Source organism: Macrotis lagotis, chromosome 4, assembly GCF_037893015.1.
Source record: "Macrotis lagotis isolate mMagLag1 chromosome 4, bilby.v1.9.chrom.fasta, whole genome shotgun sequence".
NCBI classification, from domain to species: domain Eukaryota; kingdom Metazoa; phylum Chordata; class Mammalia; order Peramelemorphia; family Peramelidae; genus Macrotis; species Macrotis lagotis.
The window spans coordinates 276995937-277018529 of record NC_133661.1 but is presented as its reverse complement, the minus strand read 5'-3'; the positions used below and the strand labels follow the sequence as shown (position 1 = coordinate 277018529).

At 37.3% G+C, this 22593-nt stretch overlaps 1 protein-coding gene and 1 long non-coding RNA gene across 3 annotated transcripts in view; both read left to right on the top strand.

The window, feature by feature from the left end:
* The window catches only part of LOC141522575 (uncharacterized), a 369684-nt gene that overhangs the window by 219081 nt on the left and 128010 nt on the right, over window positions 1-22593 (top strand). The window lies entirely within an intron of this gene.
* Window positions 1-22593, top strand: part of FUT8 (fucosyltransferase 8) — a 268893-nt gene that overhangs the window by 133035 nt on the left and 113265 nt on the right. For both annotated transcript variants that reach the window (XM_074236102.1, XM_074236101.1), the window contains exon 5: window positions 21869-21983. In XM_074236102.1, coding sequence (XP_074092203.1) covers window positions 21869-21983 — 115 coding nt within the window. The remainder of the gene's footprint in view (window positions 1-21868; window positions 21984-22593) is intronic.

The following is a 22593-nucleotide window of genomic DNA, read 5'->3' as shown; positions in this document are numbered from 1 at the left end:
GATGACCTATAAGTTCCTGTCTGACTCTGAATTTATGACTCTTTGATCTATAAATCAGAATATCTTATATCTATGAAATAGAATACAGGGTATCAGGCCTATGAATGACTCTTGAAAGTATTTGTATAGCTATTACTATTTTTTAAATTATGTTTTATTTTTGTACAAATGACTTTTTATACATTACTAAAATATTCTTGTCTAAGAGTAAACATAATACCCCTCCCCCCAAAAATATAGCCCCTCATGAGCAATAAAGGAAAGAGGAAAATATTAAAATTAAAATAAAAAATAGTAATAATAGGGGCAGCTAGGTGGCACAGTAGACGTTGTACTGACTCTGGAGTCAAGAGATCCCGAGCTCAAATCCAGCCCCAGACACCCAACAATCACCCAGCTGTGTGTCCCTGGACAAGCCACCCCAACCCTACTGCCCTGCAAAAACCAACCCCCCCCACAAAACAAAATAATAATAATAACAACAATAATAATAATAATAATAGTGATGATGATGATGATTGGGGTGGCCCGGTGGCACAGTGGGTAGAGCACTGGCCCCGGAGTCAGGAGCATCCGGGTCCAAATCTGGCCTCAAACACCCCCCAAATATTAATAATAAATAATGTGTTTCAGACTGTGTTCAGACACCTCCAGCTCTGTCATGGGTAGATTACTTTCTTTAGGATAAGTCCACCACAAAAGCTACTTCCATACATTTCCACTGTTGCCATTGCTGATTGCAACTCCCTCAATTTGTACTTCCCCACTATCATATCCTATGTTTTCTCTCTCCTTTCACTCTGTCCCTCTTCTTTAGTGTTCTGTAGAGTTGCTGAGTGGCACAGCAAACTGATCAACAGCCTTGGGGCCAAGAGGCCCCGAGCTCACATACCACCCCTTAAGGCCCAGCAACCACCCAGTCCTTTGGTCCCAGACGGGCCATCCAATCCCAGCCCCTTGCAAGAAGTTAAAAAAAAAAAGATGTGTTATATCTGACCACTCTCCCCCATGGTCCACCCTCTCCTCCATCACTCACATCCCCCCCTTCCCCCATCCCCCATCTCTCCTTCTTACTTTAGATGTCTATACCCCATTTAGTATATATGCTGCTTCCTCTCAGCCACCTCTGATGAGAGCAAAGGTTCCCTCATTCCCCCTTGCTTTTTATCCCCCTTCCATATCATTGCAATAGCTCTTTGTAATTAAAAAAATCTTATTATATGAAATATCTTAGCCTATTCCACCTCTTCTTTCCCTTACTCCCATTACCTTTCCCTTTTAGCCATTGACTCCATTTTTACAATATATTATATCTTCAAATTCAGCTGTCTTGGGGCAGCTAGGTAATCCAGTGGATATAGCACCCGCCCTGGAGTCAGGAGTACCTGAGTTCAAATTTGTCCTCAGACACTTAATAATTCCCTAGCCGTGTGGCCTTGGGCAAGCCACTTAACTCCATTACCTTGCAAAAAAAAAACGTAAAAAAAAATTAAGCTCTCTCTTGTGCTTCATCTGTAAAAGCTCCTTCTACCTGCTCTATTAAAATGAGAATTTTTTTTAGTATTTTTTTTTTACAAGGCAGTGTGGTTAAGTGGCTTGCCCATGGCCACATGGCTAAGTAATTATTAAGTGTCTGAGGCCAGATTTGAACTCAGGTTCTCCTAATTCCAGGGCTGGTGCTCTATCCACTGCTCCCCTAGCCGCCCCTAAATGAGAAGTTTCCTATGAGTATTATCAGTATCATTTTTCTTTTTCCGTTTTTAAACTTAATATTTATTCTCACTTTGTACAAATAATATTTTTATACATTAATAAAATATTCTTGTTTCAGAGTAAACAAAATACCCCCTCTCCAAAAAAATATATACTTGCTTGAGTGATAAAGTAAAGGGGAGAGAAAAAAATTAAAATTAAAAAAATAATAGTAATAATTGTAGGTAAGGCCAGGTGGCGCAGTGAACGGAGCACCAGCCCTGGAGCCAGAATTACCTGAGCCCCTATCTGGCCATATACACCCAACAATCACCTAGCTGTGTGACATGCAAGCCACCCCAACACCACTGCCCTGCAAAAACCAAAAAAAGGGAAAAAAAGACCCAAAATAAAATAAAATACTAATAATAGTAGGGGTGGCTGGGTGGCAGACAGAGCATTGGCCCTTGAGCCCGGAGTACCTGGGTCCAAATCCAGCCTCAGATACCCAATGATCACACTGCTATGTGGCCCCAGGCAGGCTACCCCGCCCCATTTTCCCTGCACTTACCCCCTCCCAAATAATAATAATAAAAAATGTGCTTCAGTCTGTGTTCCAACACGACCAACTCTGTTGTGGGTGGATCACATTTTTATAATAAGTTCATCACAAAAGTTACTTCCATATTTTTCCACTGTTGACATTGCTTGATCACAACTCCCTCCTTTGGTATTTCTCCACTGTTTCCTTGATCTGGACTGCCTTGGTTGCTGGCTGTGTGCCCTGAGGGCTGGGCTTCTTGTGCTAGCTCTGGCAGAGGTCCTCCCACTGTCCCCCCAAGTTGTCCCCAGTGCTCTGGTCAGGAAACTTCCCCGCTGCTGTGAGCTTCAGCTCCCAGTGCCCTGGGGCTGCCTCTGGGAGGCCGAAGTTCTTTCACTCTGGTGGGGGGCCTTTCCAACCCTGGGGAGCAGAGCCTTTCTGCTCTTTTTCAGGTTACCTTGAGTAGGAGAACTGCCTCAATGGGTCCCTCTGTGCGTTCAGTCTCTCGAAAATTTCATTAGATTCCTTAGTTTATAAGTTTTATGACAGAGCATCTAAGAGACGGTACTCTCTTCTCGCCATTATGGCTCCACCCGGAGTACTATTCCAGTATCATTTTTCTATGCAGGAATACATGTAGTTCATCATCATTAAGTCCCTCATATTTTACCATTCTCCTCTGCTCTCTATGCTTCACCTGAGTCCTAAATTTGAAGATCAAACTTTCTGTTCAGCTTCTAGCCATTTTAACAGGAACATTTGAAATTCCCCTGGTTCATTGAAAGTCCATCTTTTTCCCTGGAAGAGTACATTCATTTTTTCCGGGTAGTTGATTCTTGGTTGCATTCCGAGCTCTTTTGTCTTCTGGAATATTATATTCCAAGCCCTACAAGCCTTTAATGCAGTTGCTGCTAAGTCCTGTGTCATCCTGAGTGCAGCTCCATGATATTTGAAATGTGTCCTTCTCAATGCTTGTAATGTTTTCTCTTTGACTTGGGAGTTCTGGAATTTGGCTATAATATTCCTGGGGATTTTGTTTGGATCTTTTTCTGGGGGAGATTGGTGGATTCTCTCAATTTCTATTTTGCCCTCTGGTTCTAGGATATCTGGGCAATTTTCCTGTAGAAATTCTTTTAAAATGATGTCAAGGTCTTTTTTCTTTTCTTTTTTTTTTTAGTTTTTTACAAGGCAATGGGGTTAAGTGGCTTGCCCGAGGCCGCACAGCTAAGTAGTTATTAAGTGTTTGAGGCCGGATTTGAACTCATGTACTCCTGACTCCAGGGCTGGTGCTCTATCCACTGCGCCACCTAGCCGCCCCCCAAGGTCTTTTTCTGATCATAACTTTCAGGTATCCCCCAAAATTTTAAATTATCTTTCCTGAATTTGTTTTCCATATCAGTTGTTTTTTTTCAATCAGATGTTTCACATTTTCTTCCAGTTTTTCATTCTTTTGGTTTTGAAGTATTGTGTCCTGACTTCTTGCAAAGTCAGCTGCTTCCTTCAGCTCCATTTTAGCTTTAAAGCATGTTTTTCTCAGAGATCTTTCTTATCTCTTATTCCATCTGGCCAATTCTGCTTTTTAAAGCATTCTTCTCAATAACTTTTTGAACGGTTTTATCCATTTAACCTATGCTGACTTTTAACATACTATTTTCTTAAGCATTTTTGGGGATCTCCTTGACTAAGCTTCTGACTTCTTTTTCATGTTTTTTCCTACATCTCTGATTTCTTTTCCCAATTTTTCTTCTATCTCCTTTACTTGATTTTCAGAATCTTTTTTGTCCTAGCCTGAACCCAACTTTCATTTTTCTTCGAGTATTTAGATGCAGGAACTTGTGCTTCCTCATCTTCAGATTGAGTATTTTGATCCTTCTTGGGATCATAGACAAAGTATTTCTCAATGGTGTTCCTCTTTTTTTCTCTGTTTTCTCATTTCCCCAGCCTGTGCCTGGTCTTTTTGTGCTTCCTGAGCTTTTGAGTATTATTGGGACACCCCCCCACCAGTGTGTGAAACTCTGTCTTCCCTCCTTGTCTGTAAATAACCATAAGTGCACCCCACTGCCACGGATCTGTGGTGGTTGGGGGACCCTGCTGTTCTATGAGGGGCCTAGAATGTGATAAGGATGTGAATGTGATCAGAGCCCCAGAGTCCTGTTCCAGGGACAGAGGACAGACCTCGGAAGTCTCTACACTCCGCTACCTAAGGCTGAGTATCCAAGACTGTGTTGACTGGGGGCTCCTGATTACTGGCTCCACCTGCTTCTGTTCCCTGGCTCTTGGCTCCCTCTGGCAGTGCGCCCCCCCCCCCCCACTGCTGTTCTTCTAAGTTGTGCCTGGTGCTCCCTGGGGTCTAGGTCAGGAAACTGCCCCCCACTGCTGTGAGCCATGGCCCTGAGGCTGACTCTGGGAGACTGAAGTTACTTTGCTCAGGTGGACGCCTCTCTAACCCCATGGAGCTGAGTCTTTCTGCTATTTTCAAGGTTACCTTGGGCTGGAGAACTGCCTCACTAGATCCCTCTGTGGGTTCTGTCTCTCAAAAATTTAGTTAGAGTCCTTGTTTTCTATGTTTTGAGTGAGAGCACCTAAGAGAGGATCTTCTCCTGTCACCATCTTGGCTCCGCCCCCTAGCTGTTACTATTTTAAAACATTTATACTGTTATTAATTAAAAACTCAAAAGTATTATTGATTTCATAGCTTTTTGCTGTTATGTGTTTTCCTTATTAAATGTTACTAGTAATATATTTACTATAGGGGTGGGCATGGCTGGGCATACAAAAGATGGTCATTATTTTTAAAAGTTGCTAAAAGGAGTTGGGGATCTATTAAAAGTTCTGGGCATGGAGATGATCTGATCAGAATTCTACTTAAGAATATCACTTTGGTAAGATGAAGGCATGAAGGCAGCATTTCCCAGGAACTACTCCCCCCCCCCCCCAAACTGCAGAGGCCATTAAATTATGACTCCAGCCAAGATTTAGAGGGGAAGAAGTACAGAAAGACTGAGTGATACAATTTCCCAGTCCAAGACAACTTACAAGTTCTACAGGAAAATTGTGTTTCACCACAACCGGGGGTTGGAAAAAAGCCTTCCCTGCAGTATAGCTCAGCCCAGCCCAGCCCAGAGATTACCAGCAACAGCTTGAAGGGGTGGTGAGAGAACTCTCCTACACCAAAATGATTGTGGAGTGTGGAGCCCAGCTGCAGAATCTGCAGTGAGAATCAGGAGAAAGCAGCCTGTACCCCCAGAGCAGAGCCCACAGACAGTAATGGGGTCAGGGAAGACTACAGAAATTTATCTGCTCTCCCTCAGGGTAGGACCCTGCTTTATTCCCACACTCAGATTCAGTTACATTTTCGTTTTCCATACTAAGATAGCCAAGCAGGACCCCTCCTTTTAGCTCTAGGGCAGAGGGAAGTGAGATGGTCATCCACATATTAAAGTACAGGCAAGAAAACTTAAGACCTTGGAGTAATAAAGGTCTCAGTGGGGTGCTCCCCCAAAAGAAAACAAACCCCAAAGCCTTAGAAGTGCTGTATATTAGTCTTGGATTGAGGAAATTAGTAAACAATAGAAAAAGAAGAATCTGACCCTAGAGAATAACTTTAGTCCCATGGAAAATCAAAACACATACTCAGATGACAACAAAATCAAAGCTTCTGTATACAAAACACCCAAGAGAAATAGAAAATGTGCTCAGATTATGGATGAGCTCAAAAAAGATTTTGTAAAGCAATTAAAGGAGGTGGAGGTAAAATTGGGAGGAGAAATGTAAGCAATGCAGAAAAATCATGAAAAAAATTAACAGCTTGGTGAAAGAAAAACAAAAAAATACTGAAGAAATTAATATGTTAAAAACCAGTTTAGGCCTAATGGAAAAAGCAAAACAAAAGGCAAATGAGAAGAACGCTTCAAAAAGCAGAATTGGCCAGCTGCAAAAGGAGATAAAAAGCTCTCTGAGGAAAATAACTCCTTCAAATGCAGAATGGAACTAAAGAAAGCAGTTGACTTTGCAATAAAGCAGGACAAAATAAAACTCTCCAAAAAAAGCCAAAAATTAGAAGAAAATGTGAAATATCTCATTGGAAAAACAACCAAACTTGAAAACAGATCCAGAAGAAATAATTTAAAAATTATTAGGCTATCTGAAAGCCAAGATTAGGAAAAGAGTCAGAGTGAAAGGAGAGAGAAAATATAGTACATGGTAGTGGAGAATTAAGAAAGGAGGGAGTTGTGATCAGCAATGGCAACGTTGGAAAAATATGGAAGTAACTTTTGTGATGGACTTATCATAAAGAATGTGATCCACCCATGACAGAGTTGTTGTTGTTGGAAAAAAGACTGAAGTACTTTTTTTGTTATTATTATTTGGGGGAGGGTGCAGGGCAAGTGGGGCTGGGTGGCCTGCCTGGGGCCACATAGCAGAGTGATCTTTGGGTGTCTGGGGCCGGATTTGGACCCAGGTGCTCCTGGCCCAAGGGCCAGTGCTCTGTCTGCCACCCAGCCACCCCTACTATTATTACTATTTTATTTTACTTTGGGTCTTTTTTTTTTTTTTCTTTTTGGTTTTTGCAGGGCAGTGGGGATCGGGTGGCTTGCATGTCACATGGCTGGGTGATCTGGGTTTACAAGGCTGGATATGGGCTCGGGTGCTCGTGGCTCCAGGGCTGGTGCTTTGTCCATTGAGCCACCTGGCCATACCTGCAATTATTACTATTATTTTTTTTTTAATTTTAATTTTTTTCTCTCCCCTTTACTTTTTTCCCCCAAGCAAGTCTATCTATATCCATGGGGGGGGTATTTTGTTTACTTGTAAACAAGAATATTTTATTAATGTACAAAAAAAGCATTTGTACAAAATGAGAATAAGAAAATAAATTTAAAAGAAAGAGTCTAGACTTCATTTTTTCAAGAAATAATACAGCAAAATTGCCCTGAGATCCTAGAAGCTGAGGGTAAAATGGAAACTGAAGGAATTCATTGATCCCCCCCTGAAAGAGATCTCAAAAGAAAAACTTCCAGGAATATTGTAGCCAAATTCTAAAACTCCCAAATCAGAGAAAATTCTAAAAGCTGACAGAAATAGACAATTCAACTACCAAGCTCCATAGTCAGGATTACATAGGATCTGGCAGCATCCACATTAAAGGCTCGTAGGGATTGGAATGACATTCCGGAAGGCAAAAGATCTTGGTTTACAACTGAGAATCAACTACCCAGCCAAACTAAACATCCTCTTTCAGGGGAAAAGATGGCCTTTCAGTGAAACGGGGAGCTTTCAAACTTTCCTAATGAAACAACCGGAGCTGAACAGAAAGTTTGATTTCCAAGTACAGGACTCTGGTGAACCATAGAGGGAGTTAATGAGAAGGAATAACTGTGAGGAACTTAATGATATTGAATTGTTTGTATTCCTGCATGGGAAGAAAATATTGAACTTTCTCATTTATCAGACCTGTTAGAAGGAGCATATATAAACAGAACACACAAAGGAGCATAATATAATGGTATAATATAGTAAAAAGATGGAGTCAGTGGTTGACAAAGGAAAGTACTGGGAAGAAGGGAAAGGAGATGAAGAAGAAGCTAAGAAATTTCACATAATAGTCAAGAAAAAATTTTTTCAATGGAGTGAGAAGGGGGATGGCAAATGGGAATGAGTGAGCCTTAATTTTCATCAGAAATGACTGAGAGGAAATAACATACACACTTAATAGGGTGAGGCAATCTGTCTTTCCCTAGAGAAAAATGAGAAGAAAGGGGTGGGATAAGGGGATATGGAGGGAGGGAAGGGTGGAATAGGTGATAGTACAGAGGGAAGATTGAGGGAGAGGGTATTTAGGTACAACACACTACTTTTGGACAGGGCCAAGATGAAAGGGGGAGAGAGAGAGAGAGAGAGAGAGAGAGAGAGAGAGAGAGAGAGAGAGAGAGAGAGAGAGAGAGAGAGAGAGAGAAAATAAATGAGAGTAGCAACTATGGGAAAAATATCAAAGCATCTTCTCTGGTTTATGATAAAGAAAGCAACTCACCCCAGAGACAAAGCCATTGGAATCTGAACACAGACTGAAGTACATTTTTCCTCTCTCTCTCTCTCTCTCTCTCTCTCTCTCTCTCTCTCTCACTGTTCTTGAGGTTTCTCATGTTCTTATGGAGGGGTTGGGGGTTAATATTTACTATTATAACAAATTTATTGTAATAATAGTAATAGTAAAGTTCACTTGCAAAAAAATTAAAAAATTCTGTGGTTAAAAAATATCACTTTGACATCTCTGTAGATTATATTGGATTGGTGAAACCAATGAGGAGGTAGTTACAGTAGTACTGTTGAGAGCTAATGAGAGCATGGATTAGGGATTGTTTACAGGAATGAAAAGGTCAGGAGTAGTGGATATATAGTAAAAGATGCAATTGACAGGTTTGATAACTCTGTATGTGTGTGTATGTGTGTCTGTTTAAAATGACTTAAAGTTTTCAACACTTGGTGATCAGAAATATGACAGTGAGACAAGAAAATATGCATGTCAAAACAAGGACGGGCTTTGGTTAAAATGATCAGGTAACAATGAAACATTAACATGAACAACAGTGAAACATTTCATATCTTGAATTAGTAATTAGTGAATAACTGTTCTAGTCCATGAAATGATATATATTCTTTATAGTGTGTTTATATTATGTTCTAAATTCAAAGTTATATCATTCTGGATGAGTTTCTCACATGATAATTGATCCATATCTATTAACTTCAAAATGCTTTGAGATTTTTTCAGATATAGTAAACCTCTTCTTAGGCTTATCCTGCTATGCATTATTTTTTGATTTCATCTGTTAATAGTCAGGTCACATAATCTCTTTGCAGGCCCTTGAATTTTCTCTTTTTGTTGTCAAGAATTAAATTCTTGTGGATAGTATTATGCAGTGTTATTTAGTATTATTCAGTGTTATTAGTATTATTCAGTATTATTTGTGTCACCATTGTTATTGAGTCTTTGTATTTCACTAAATATGATTGTTTTTTATTTTAATTTACTTTTTCACTTATATTTAAATAGTTTTTAGCATTCATTTTTGTAAAGTTTTCTCCCTGCCACTGTTCCTTTCTTCTACCCTAGGACAGCAGGTAATCTGATTTACACCCCTTTATTTTTTGTAAAGATGCATCAGGATCAATAGCCATTCCATTCAACCGTATACACATAATAAGAACTTGGGAACATTTTTGTTGAGGGATTGAATGGACAGTGTCTTTTGGCTTAGAAGTACTGTTCTAACTTAGGTTTATTTTGCTATATATGTTTTAATGTGCAGTTTTTGCTGATTTAAAAAAAATAGAGTGATATTTGTATTAGGGGCCATGTTTTTTTTTAAAGCTTTTAAAATTTTATTTAAGGCATTGGGGTTAAGTGACTTGTCCAAGGTCACCCAGCTAGGCAATTAAATGTCTGAGTTTAGGTTTGAACTCAAGTGCTCCTGATTCCAGGGCTCTTATCTACTGCCACTTAGCTACACCCCCCCCCCCCCTTCTTAACTAATGTAAATCCTTATCATCTGGTCTTCAAAGAGTTTTTTAATGGCTGAAAAATGCTAAATGTTGTTTTTTAAGACCTATTCAAAAGATTTACTTAAGAGAATATATTTTTTAAAATGTAATTTAATATTCTTTTAACTTTCTTGTTTTCACATATATGGAGAAATATCAGGATACTGGCAAAGCATTGATGTTTGAGCTAACACAGGGTGGTTTATGTTCTCATACTTCCAACCTGAAAGTCTGTGTTCCCTATTTGAAAAGTTTTTGTTTTTGATGTTATACAGTTGTTCATTTATGTCCAATTCTTCCATTTGTCAATGGAATTTTTTTGGCAAAGATGCTGAATGGTTTGTCATTTCCTTGTCCAGGGTATCCTCCCTCATTTTATTGATGATGACCTAAGGAAAACAGAGTCTAAGTGATTGAGTTCTTCAGAAAAGAATTGAAGTGTTCAGAAAAAAACCTTAACGAGGAGCCATGTTTGCTCTGCTAACTCCTTTCTAGGATGTAGTGGATAACCTTGGCCTTTGTAAATTAAAGTTTTTCCTTGGTCTCAGTTTGTCTGAGGCCTTGTCCATTTCATGACTAAGGGTTGGTTAGCAGTTGAGACAATAGATAGCTCAATTCACCAATACAAAGGTTTCATTATAAGAGGGGTTGATCTTCCCAAGTTTAAGATCAGTCCCAAAAACAATTTATACTTATTCTGAGCTATCAAAACCTGAACAATTAGCCACTGAGGCTTGGTTTGCCAATGTCTTTAGTTCTCTTGATAAGAAAGCAAGAACAAACTCTGATTATAAGAGAATGTGTCAAAATAGCAATGCAACTTTTTTTTTAGTATACAAACAGCTAGAGGAATCACAAACTTAAGGAGGTGAAACAAATATTGTTCTTTTTAGAAGAGGGTGGGGGCCAGCAAAAAAGGCATATATCCAGAAATGAATGTTGAAATAACAAATCAACAAAGACTTAAAATGGTAACAAGTCAACCAGAGCAAGTAGATGACAATGTTGTTAGACTTGTAACCAGTAAAATTCATTTTCCCTAATTAAAATTTGGCCTTCAACTATTAGTAGTTGTATAATCCTGAGCTAGCCACTTATCCCTGTTTGCCTCAGTCTCCTCATTTGTAAAATGAACTGGAGAAGGAAATGGCAAACTACTCTAGTACCTTTGTCAAGAAAACCTCAAATAGGGACATGAAGAGTTGAACACAACTGAAATATGACTGAACAACCACCACCATCATAGCATTGCTTATTCCTGGAAAGAAAAAAGAGAACAAGTTCTCTTTGTTAGGCTCAAGATACTACTTTCTGATGTGATGATAATCCCTAATAATTAAAACCTTTATAATAATTATTTTAGCCTGAGTACAGTAGTAACAACTTAAATGTAAGATAATTAGTTTGCTTATCATTGATAGTCATTCTCTTGGGCTTGCTGTGTTTTACTTGGGCATTTGATGATTTTATGTTTGTAATATAGTTCTTATGTCACATGATTCACAAGGACACATTTGAATCAGCAAGATTGCTGATACATATGGTCAATTCTTCACGAATATTTTCATTTCTAATAAAATGATACATTTGAAATGAAAATATTCTTTTGTACCTTTTCTCAAAATGCTTATTTGAACCTATGGTTCTTCTCTTCAGATGTCATCTTCTTTGTTTCCTAAATAGTGAACAGAAAGTATTTTGCTGCCATAAAGTTTTGTATTCATGTAAGCTTTTATCTTTTTTTCAAAATTAAGTTAATTTTGATGTTTTGTTATTTTACATCAACACAGTTTCCTTCAGTATTTCCTCCCCAAGAACCTTCTTATTTTACAAATAGTATTTTTGAAGGCAACAAAAGAAAAAAGAAAAGAACAGGGAAAAAAATCATGTTTGTTTTCAAGTAAAATTAAAACTCCTGAAATATATTGTTAATAGTTTATTAAACTATTGATGGAGATTTACTCCCTCAAAGATATATGATTGCTAAGGCTTTGAAAGATAATGTATTTAATGTGTTTCCGAGTTAGGTAATGCACATTAAGTAATTGACTGTATCTTTGCATGTCCTATTCTTGTCACATAAGCACAAAATTTTAGAATCATCTTTGAATTTATTGTCTTCAACAGTTATATCAAGTCAATTGCCACCATGCTTCTTCAGTCTTTGGCTTTGAAGCATCTCTCAGATTTGCTCCTTCTCCTTTCTGAGTCACTACTACCCCTGTCCAAATTCTAATTACCCCCTTTTTCACTCCTTCCTCATTCTCAATTCTAATTTCTTTCTGCCCTAGTTTTGCATTCTATCACCTCACCAAATAATTTCTTTTTTATCTTTCAAAGTGTTTTTGATTTTTTTGACATCATAGTCACTTCTAATCCCTATTCTTCCTCCCACTCCTAATCTAATCCCTCTAATCCTCTAATCTAATCCCTATTCTTCCTGCCAACCCCCATGAATTTTCCCTCAAAACAAAGAAAAAAACCCAGTTAAACAAACCCAGCTGATAGATTAGCCTCTTCTGATAGTATATGTGGCAGAAGATGTCTTCCAGTTTTCCAACTCACAAGAAATTGGGGGGGGGGTCAGGGTTTCATGTGCATTTACCCTTTCCTCTTAAATTAAGGTTGGTCATTATAATCATGTCATTCGGCATCATTTTTGTTTTCATTTACAATATTGTAATCTGTATTTATGATTTTTTTTCTAATGCTGTTTCGTATATATAACTCTTCCCATGTTTCTTTGAATTCCTCTTATGTTTCTTATGATTTGATAATATACCAAACATGGACTTACGTATATATGGTAATTATTACTGTTATAGAAATGCACAAAAAAATGCAAGCTATTTTACCTGCTGAAATTCCTTTCTCACTTGCTTAACTATCCCTATCCTGACCATTCAAGACTTTTATTCAATTAAGCTGATATTAATTAATTTTTCTGAGAATATAAATATAAAGAAAATAATTTTATCCCGATAGGCTTACATTCTAAGGGGAAATACAATATGTAAATAGATAGGTAAATCCAAGATCTTTGGAAGGGCAGAATCTGAACAAATAAGAAGACTAAGAAAGACTTCTAGTAGGAGGAGGTACTTAATTGAGTCATGAAGGAAGTAAAGATATTAAGAAATGGAAGTGATGAGAGAATGAATTCCAGGCTTAAGGATGGAGAGCAGCCTATGCAAAAGCAGAGAGAATTGTTATGTAATGCCTAAGTTGGGGAATAGCAAGTAGGCCAGGTTGACCAGAATGTAGGGAAATTTCCCTTGAAGGGAAATCATTAATGCCTGTTAGCACAGGTTTGTAAAAGGTTTTTAAATGCCAAGATAAGAAGTTGGTATTTTATCCCACAGAACCCCTGATAGTCTTGAACAGGAGAATGACATGGATCAGACTTGTGGTTTAAGAAGACTAGGCAGAAGCTGTATTAGAGAGGATAGAGACTTTAAGCAGGATCGAAACTTTTAAGTTAAAAAGTTCATTCAATAGCCCAGGTGAGGTGTAATGAGGGCCTGAATTTGGGTGCTTGCTGTGTGAGTGTAGAGAAAATGACTGTTGATGTTGTAAGCCTAGAATCAAGACTTTGTAAATAGTAAATGATTCAGCATGTCAGTGGATTTGTCTTCTCTCACTGATGGGGCATTTCCTTATTTCAGTACAACTCACAATCCATTTATGCTTCATATCTCGGTCAATTCTTGTCATGTTCTTCCATTTTTGATTCACAGAGTAGTGAGAGAGAGAGAGAGAGAGAGAGAGAGAGAGAGAGAGAGAGAGAGAGAGAGAGAGAGAAAGGGAGAGAGAGAGAGAGAGAGATGAGATGAGATGAAAGAGATGAGGCCACATGGTGAAACCCAGGCTGAAAGAAGTGAGACAGCTGAAGGGGCCATGCTTCTATTGTAGGCTGGACAGAGGGTGATGCTTGGGGTGTGATCTTTTTATATTAGACACAATAACCATGTCCAAGAAGGCAGAATGTCAAGGACAGAGACCTCCACTCATTGGAAAGATTTTGTTTCTGCTAATTCACAGTTTTCTACATCATTTCCCTGCATCCAATCTACACATGCACATTGTTTCTCCTTTGAGTGTTATAACTCCTGGATGACCTAAGGAGAGGAGAAAACTGAAGCTTTTTGCTTTTCTACTAAAATCACTTTGTCACTAACAGAAAATGAACAGATTCTTAACTGAGAATAATAAGTAAGAAAAATATGATTAATCATCATATTTTTCTGTTAGCTTGTTTATGGATGGTGAAAATGGAAATAACTAAGCTATAAAGTTGCTTGTTAGTGAATAATGTGAACACATTATACACATGCTTAAAATGCAGCACCTGCTAACAACAACCCTGTTGTGTCAGGCCATTGTATGGTGTTAATCCATTTTTAATTTAAGCATGCAATTTGGCCTCAGTATTCTTAACTGTGGCATTTTTTAAAAATTTAAATATTTTATTTATTTGTTTTTTCCAACTAGATGCAATGGTAGTTTTCATTAATCATTTTTTTGTAAGGTTTTGAGTTTTAAATTTTTTCCCCCTCCCTGCCCTTCCCTCTCCCTGACAAAAAGCAATCTAATATAGGCTCTACATTTATAACCATTATGGCAGCTATTTTTAACATGCATGTGTTTATTATTAATGGTATTGCTTTATTCAGTGGAACTATTACAAGGCATTATGTGTTAGCTATGGACAATGTAATGGTTTTACTTGATGTATCAATATAATAGTTCATTTTTAGCTCTTGAAAGGTAAATGTGAAATCTGGGGAGAAACATGCTGCCATAAAAAATAACAATAATGGTATAAAGTGCTCCCTTTAGTAGGAGACCACTGCTTTTAAATGAATTACTCCTTAGTTTAAAAATAAATGTATGAATTCAGGTATACTAAGTCTATGTTGGTATACTACAGTAGATCCTTATTGACCTTCTGCATGGGTGTAATGGGAAATAAGGCTGTGGTGACAGCACATGAGGGCTGATCATTTTTTTGTTTTTAATCACAAGGTTAAAATGTTAACTCTACCTAACTTCTCCATCTCACAGGATTGTTTAAAGGCATGAAATGAGTTAGCATGTTTAAATTGTTTTGCAAACCTTAAAGTACTAAAAAATGAAAGAATTGGATATATGCATATATATGGATATATATATATATATATGTGTGTGTGTATGTGTGTGTGTATATATATATATATATATATATATATATAGTGTGTTTGTATATGTGTGTGTGTGTGTGTGTGTGTGTGTGTGTGTGTGTATGTGTATCTGTATCAAAGTACCTTGCCTGGAGAAAGCAAGATTCATCTTCCCGAGTTCAGACCTCACCTCAGACACTACCGAATTTTGATAACTTGGTCAAGTCACTAATCTTCAGTTTGCCTCAGTTCCTCATTTAAAATGAGCTGGAGGTAGAAATGGCAACACACTCCAGTATTTCTGCCAAGAAAATCCCAAATGAGGTTTATGAAGAGTTGGGCATCACTGAAAACAACTGAACAAAATTCATATATATATATATATATATATATATACACACACACACACACACACACACACACACATACACACACATATATAGTATAGCACATTATGTCACCCTGTGTATTACATATGTTGCGTATATTATGCCATGTGTATATTGTATGTGATAAAAGTGTATGTATACAGATAAACATATATATATATATACATATTCATGTTTATCTATATACTCTTTCTTTCAGAACTCTTAAGAAATGTTTATAGTGGGTCATTCTTGGGAACAGTAATTAAAGGTGCTATTAAAGATCAATGGCATTCATAGTACCTAATCAGAAGGTCTTTGGGGAGAAGGAAATTTTAGCTAGGACAATATTTGGTGATGGTACCAGCCTTCACAATTCAATGTAGATTATTTTTTGTATGAGAAGTGATGATTATGGAACTAGCAGCTTACAATGCTCTTTATTTGACTGTCTGTATGATTGTGAGTAGTCTCTGGAGGAGGCTGATAGAGCCTCTTGGGCTAATTATTCTAATCACCTGCATGGCAAATTGTCTCTTTTTCTCTCTGTGTGTTTGTGTGTGTGTGTGTGTGTGTGTGTGTGTGTGTGTGTGTGTGTGTGTGTGTGTGAGAGAGAGAGAGAGAGAGAGAGAGAGAGAGAGAGAGAGAGTCTTGACCATTGCATTATTTTCTCTTATTCATACTTTATTTCCTACTATATCTTGGCCCTTTAAACATCACCTCTACTGGTCATGATAGAATGAAAACTAGGTGATAAAGTGGTTAAAATGTTGACCTTGGAGTTAGAAATTGAGTTAGTGTCCTGCCTCAGATACCTATTGACTTTGAGACTCTGGACAATTCTTCTAATGTTAGTGTTTCTGTTTAATCTGTAAAATTGGTCTCCAGTGTTTTTTCCAGATTTAATTCTGTTATTCTGTATCACAGAGAAATTTGGCAGTAATTCTAAAATTCTATAGCTATGTCATATTGAGAGTCTTTATTCATAGGGATCTTAACCCCTTTTTCTCCATGACAATCTTGCTTTATCAGTCATCCACTCTTACATATTTGCATTTTCTCCTTTTCTGTCCTTACCCTCTCCACTCATCTCACAAACATCTATGCTAAAAATATGACTGATATGGAACTGTTTGTCATGATTGCACATGTATAAACTTTAGCAGATTTTTTACTGTCTAAGGGAGGGGCAGAAAGGAGAGAGAGAGAGAGAGAGAGAGAGAGAGAGAGAGAGAGAGAGAGAGAGAGAGAGAGAGAGAGAGAGAAGAAGAAGAAGAAGAAGAAGAAGAAGAAGAAGAAGAAGAAGAAGAAGAAGAAGAATCTGGAATTCAAAACTTTTTTTTAAAGTTTTAAAAATTGTTTTCCCAAGTAATTTGAGGAAAAGGGGATAAAATATTATGCATATAAAACCCCCAAAACAACAAAAAATCCTCCCTTTGACCCAAATTACTTTCATAGCTCCTATGATTCATATATTTCTCATCACATATTTGATCATCTTCAGATGATTCCCAGATCTCTTTCTCTAACATTCTCTCCAAATCCAAACTCAGATTTTTCTTTTTCATGTCTAATATTACATTTTTTATTAATACAGAAATTTTCTTCCAAAGCTTATCTCCCCTTAATTTCTTTATTTATTGTAAAGTAAGTGACCAAGTCCTTCTGATCCAACCTTATTAGCATCTTTCACCTTACTAGTTTAGGTGCTTTTGTAACAACCTCACCTGTTCTTCCCACCCAATATAATAAAATCTTCACAATGCCATCTCCTCAGTAATTGTTGTATTTATTTTATATCCCTTGTTTTCATCCTCCTTTATTATACCTCTGCCTTTGTTCATGTAGTATCTGTACTTAATAGAGGCTCCCTCTGCATTTCTTTCTGTTGAAACCCTTTCCTTCCTTATTTCATTGCTGTTCAGATATCAGCCTTTTATCTTCCCTTGATGAAAGTCATCTCTCCCTCTTCAGATTATGAATAGTATTTTTCTTGAACCTCTCATTTACATTAGTTGCATACCCTGATGTATTAATTATTACTTGTGTACATGCTCTCCCCACTACTCTACCCTGCATTCAGTCATAAACTTTTTGGAAGTATTTGATGTAGCATCACCCTGCTGATTTACTTGACTTTGGGTCAATTAAATGACCTCAATGAACTCTAGTTCCCTTCTAAAATGAGGGGGAGATACCAAGCAGGTGGCCTACAACCTGTATGTGGCTCACAGCACTCTCAGGTGTGACCTGAACCAGATTTATATATGGTTGGAACATATTTAACAAAATAAACAAAAACTCAGTATACTACAGAGAATATTACATTTTAAATCTAGATCAATTTGTAGCCTGTAAGAACTCTTATGTACCAATTTAATGGTGCTAATTTCTATTTGACTTTAACATGACTGGTCTAGGTGAACTTTTAAGAACCCTTCCAGCTTTACATTGGTCATTCTATTCTATTATATCAATAGTGCTTGGAGTATATCTTAAAAATTAAATCTCTTCCAAGTCAATGTTCCAGATATTGATATTGTCCAATACATAACTAGAGATTTAAGGGATGAGCTGGTGTTGACTTGGATATAAGAAGAGGGAAAAGTATTAGTTGCTTTCCAGAGATCTTTTCTGGTTTATTTCTTCTGACTCTTGCCAATGTGCTTATTTGACTTTCTTTAATGAAAACAGTAGAGACATATCTAAATTAGGTGGTACAAAGGTCCTCTAGCTTCCCTACAGCCATTCCTAACAATTTGTTGAATATAGGACAAATTTTATCCTCTCCAAAAACAAAGAACAGGTTTTTGTGAGTACTTTAGCAATCAAACAACAGCCTCTTCCTTTTAAAGAGGACATTACACCTTCTCTCTTCCTTGTGGATCCTTTCTTTCCCCCAGGACTAAATATGTTACCAGCAGAGGGTCATAGATTAGAATGAGTCCAACCCCTTCCTTTTACAAATATGAACACTTGAGCCAAGAGAGGTTTGAGGGCTTGTTCAAAGTTAATACAGGTAAGGTATAGACAGTAAAATCTTCTCCTCAAACCATCTCCTCTGACTCACAATTCAGAACTCTTTCTATTACACCAAGCTCTCTCCCCAAGGTCTGGGTTATTATAACACAGGGACCTCTTAGGTAGAACAGAGACAAGGTCTGTAGGTTTTTCCTTTCCTTTTTGACACTTTGTCTTGTTACTCCCTGAAGCATATGGTTTTCCTGCCACATTAGACGCTTTGGTACTAGTAAGACAAGATTCACAGGTTCCAATCTCCCCTATGTGTCCCAATCACCACTGTCAATATCTCCATTTGGCAGCAGCTCTTTGAGGCTCTTAGCTCCCATTCTTGGACTTCATGGATGCACAGGAATCTTTCCAGGTCGTGCCTGGAGAGTTCATTCTCAGCTTCACTCTTTTTTTCCTGGTTTTCATGCTTGTTTATGTTGTCCAGTCAAAAAGTATTTATTAAACTTTTACTGTGCTAAACAATACAAAGAAAAACAGAAACACAAAAACACATTTGTAGGTAAATTTTTCAGGGGCTTACCTAGAAATGTGGGAAACAATATGTAATTAAATAGATACATAGAGCAGGGGAAGACTCAAGTAGGTAGGAACATAGGAAGACCTTCTGCAGGTAACATTTGTTTTAAATCTTTAAATTTCAAGAATCAGAGGATGAGAGAGAAAGAATTCTGGTTCTAAGGATCAACTTCTGCCAAGGTGTGGAGATGGGAAATGGGGTTCTCCATAAGGAACAGCAAGTATATCATTATCCAGAAACAGATGCCTTTGTGCTTCAGGCCTGAAGAAAGATTAAGAGATTCCCCAAAGAAGAGAGAAGACTTAGCTGTAAACATGTTTTTGTTATTGTTATTCAGTCATTTCAATCTTGTCCAACTCTTGGTAATTACATTGGGGTTTTTCTTGGCAAGAATACTGGAGGGGTTTTCCATTTCCTTCACCAGCTCATTTTAGAATGAGGAACAAGGGCAAATAGAGTTATGTGACTTGCCTAGGGTCACACATTTAGGAGTCCTAGGGTCAGATTTGAACTCATAAAGATAAATGTTCCTGATTTCAAGCCCAGTACTCTATCTACTTTAACCCCTAGCTATTCCTTATGCCTGTTACCCTGCTTTATTTCTTAGAATTCTTACTGACTTTTAAAATACATAAATATAATCTGAACTTAATAAATACCAAATAAAATAGGCATTTCCAAATTATCTTTTGCCTTATTCTCCCAAACTAAGACTGGCATCATTGCCTCTCAGGGTACCACTGAGTGGTTGTGATATCTCTTTTCTCAGACTTTAGCCTCCATTCTGGTGTGGTCCTTCCCAAGCTGCTTGCTAATGACTTATATCCTACTTCCACTTAATCTGTTACATAAATTAGCATTCATAAAGGGGTATTTGTTTATAAGATATCTCAAGAATTGTTGGTGGAATTGTGAACTGATTCAACCATTCTGAAGAGCCATATGGAACTATGTCTAAAGAGCAATAAAATTGATTAAGTCCTTTGACCCAACACTACCATTACTAGGCCTATATCCAGAAGAAAAAAAAAATTCCCACATGTTCCAAAATATTCATAATAGTTCTTTTTGTTGTGACAAAGAATTGGAAATTGAGGAAATGCTCATTAATTGGGGAATGACTGAACAAGTTACAGTACATGAATGTTATAGAGTACTGTTGTCCTATAAGAAACAATGAGTGGTCAGACTCTATCCAGAGAAGCATGGAAAGAATTCCAGGAAGTGATGCTGAGTGAAAGGAGCAAAACCAGTAGCACATTATACACATTAACAACAACATTGTGAGTTGATCAGTCTTGATGGATGCAGGCTCCTCTCAGCAGTCCAGAGAGCTCAGACACTTGGGAGATCTGTTATGGACAATGCTTTCCACATCCACAGGAAGGAAAACAAATCAAAACATAATAAAAGCCCTAAGAATCTGAACGAATACTACATTCACTTTAAAATTTTTTTTTTATTTATTTAAGACAATGGGGTTAAGTGACTTGCCCAAGGTTACACAGCTAGGCAATTATTAAGTGTCTGAGGTCAAATTTGAACTCAGGTCCTTCTGACTTCAGGGCCAGTGCTCTATCTACTGTGCCACCCTCTATATTCACTTTTTAAAAATTTCTCTTATATTTTCTTACCTAAATTATGGTTTTCTTTCTTTTCCCTTCATCCTAATTCTTCATAGAGAAAATGACTAATCTGTAAACAAACATGTTAAATATAGACTATTTGCCAGTGAGGGGAGGGGGGTAGAAGGTAAAAGGAAATTATGTAACTTAAATATATGCATATGCATGTGGATGAATGTTGAAAAACTTTCATAACATGTAATTGGAAAAATTAAATAAAATATCAATTGGGGAAAAAATATCTCAAGAATATTAGTGTAAACATTCCCCCCCCCCCCAGTACCTCAGGGGTTCAGCCTCCATTATTCCACTTTGATCTCTGAGTGAGAGAGGGATCAGGCTTAAATGTAGTATTTCTAGTCTCGTTTAACTAAGACAAAAGAACCAAGTTCAGGTCTCAGCCTCAGGTGAGGAGGACCTATGTATACTTCCTTTACTGGAATACATTCCTCACTGGAATGCAGTCAGCCTGGAAGAAATGAGTAAAACCTGAAGAGATTGAAACCAAGTTGACTACTGCTTTTTGAATGTCTGGCTCCCCTCTAGTTCCCCCTATGTAACTGCAGTTCATCAGAGGGGCTCCTTCCAGCTACTTGATTGGTAGTTCAGAACCAATAAAAGAAGTCTTCTCATGATCCAGATGTCTCCAAAATGCTTCCATTACCTCCGCAGAAGCAGACTCCTTCACATTTTCCACATGGGGAATTGCTCAGAGACACTCTCTATGTGCTCATAAAAACTGGACTTTTTGGCCAGTCCTTGTTACACATGATAATACAGGTCTCTTTAGAGTACTGGTTAATTTTTAAGTCTATGACAAATTCAATATGAATATTCAACCTATAACTTTTCTATCTTGCTTGTCTTTAGTTTTCTCTGACCTTATTTCTGTTTCATTTATATTGTACACAATCTAGGCAAGTTCCTCACAGTCAGGACATTAAATTGATACATAAATTGGTACATAAATTAAATTATGATACAGCTTTTCCTTTTTCATATTTCTCCAGCTACTCATGATGGCTCAATTTGAGGATCAATGTGTAGAAGCTGGAAAAGATGCCTTTTGAATATAGACATAGATAATATTTGATCTGTTAAATCAAAAGATTTTTGTGTCTCTTCAACACTGGGATAAGGCCTACGAGGTAGACTGCATCTTATACCAAGAATAAATGTTTGCCTCTATACTAAGAATTCATTAGGTGTGTATGTGGATATTAGAGGCCAACTATAAGATCCCATAGCCATAGTGAAAAATGTAATAAATCTTGATTACCATATGGTGTTCAGTGTATTTGTGTAAGAAACTTATTTTATTTATCAATTTTACCTAGAGTTCTGATCTGATAATTTTGAGTTATTTATCTGTTGTTGATTTCTTTTTATAGGTCAATAATGACAGATCTGTACTACCTCAGTCAAGCAGATGGAGCAGGTGATTGGCGAGAAAAAGAAGCCAAAGATCTGACAGAGCTGGTCCAGAGGAGAATAACATATCTTCAGGTAAAGATTAAGTTAAGCAGTTAGCTTAAATTAATAGGGAAGATATTAATAGTTAAGAGGTTGTAAAAGTAGAGACAATTAGCTCAGAATATCTATAAAAACAAGAATCATCATTAGTGAATGAATGTATAAATAATTAAAGCACTGGGGATACAAATATAATAGCAAAAACATCCCCTACCCACAATGAGCTTATTATATTTTAATAAGTGGAGATAACACATATTAGTAGGATTGGTTTATGACATTTTTCTTAATTAGTTGTCTGATTCCAATTATGTTTGTTTTTCACACAGTAGGCTCTTTAATAACCAAAAAGAATAACTGGATCAAAGTTGTTGTACTTATAATCTCTCTTCCCTCCCCTTTTGAACACCTCCTTCTTCTGTGGTAGATAGCATAGTTATTGTGGGCAGCGATTTTTATTTATTCTAAGATTGGGGAAGGTTAATCAAAATGATAATCTGGTGTTATTGTGTGTGTGTGTGTATGTGTATATATACATATATTTTTAGGATTTGTGCAAGGCAAATGGGGTTAAGTGGCTTGCCCAAGGCCACACAGCTAGGTGATTATTAAGTGTCTGAGCGGGATTTGAACCCAGGTACTC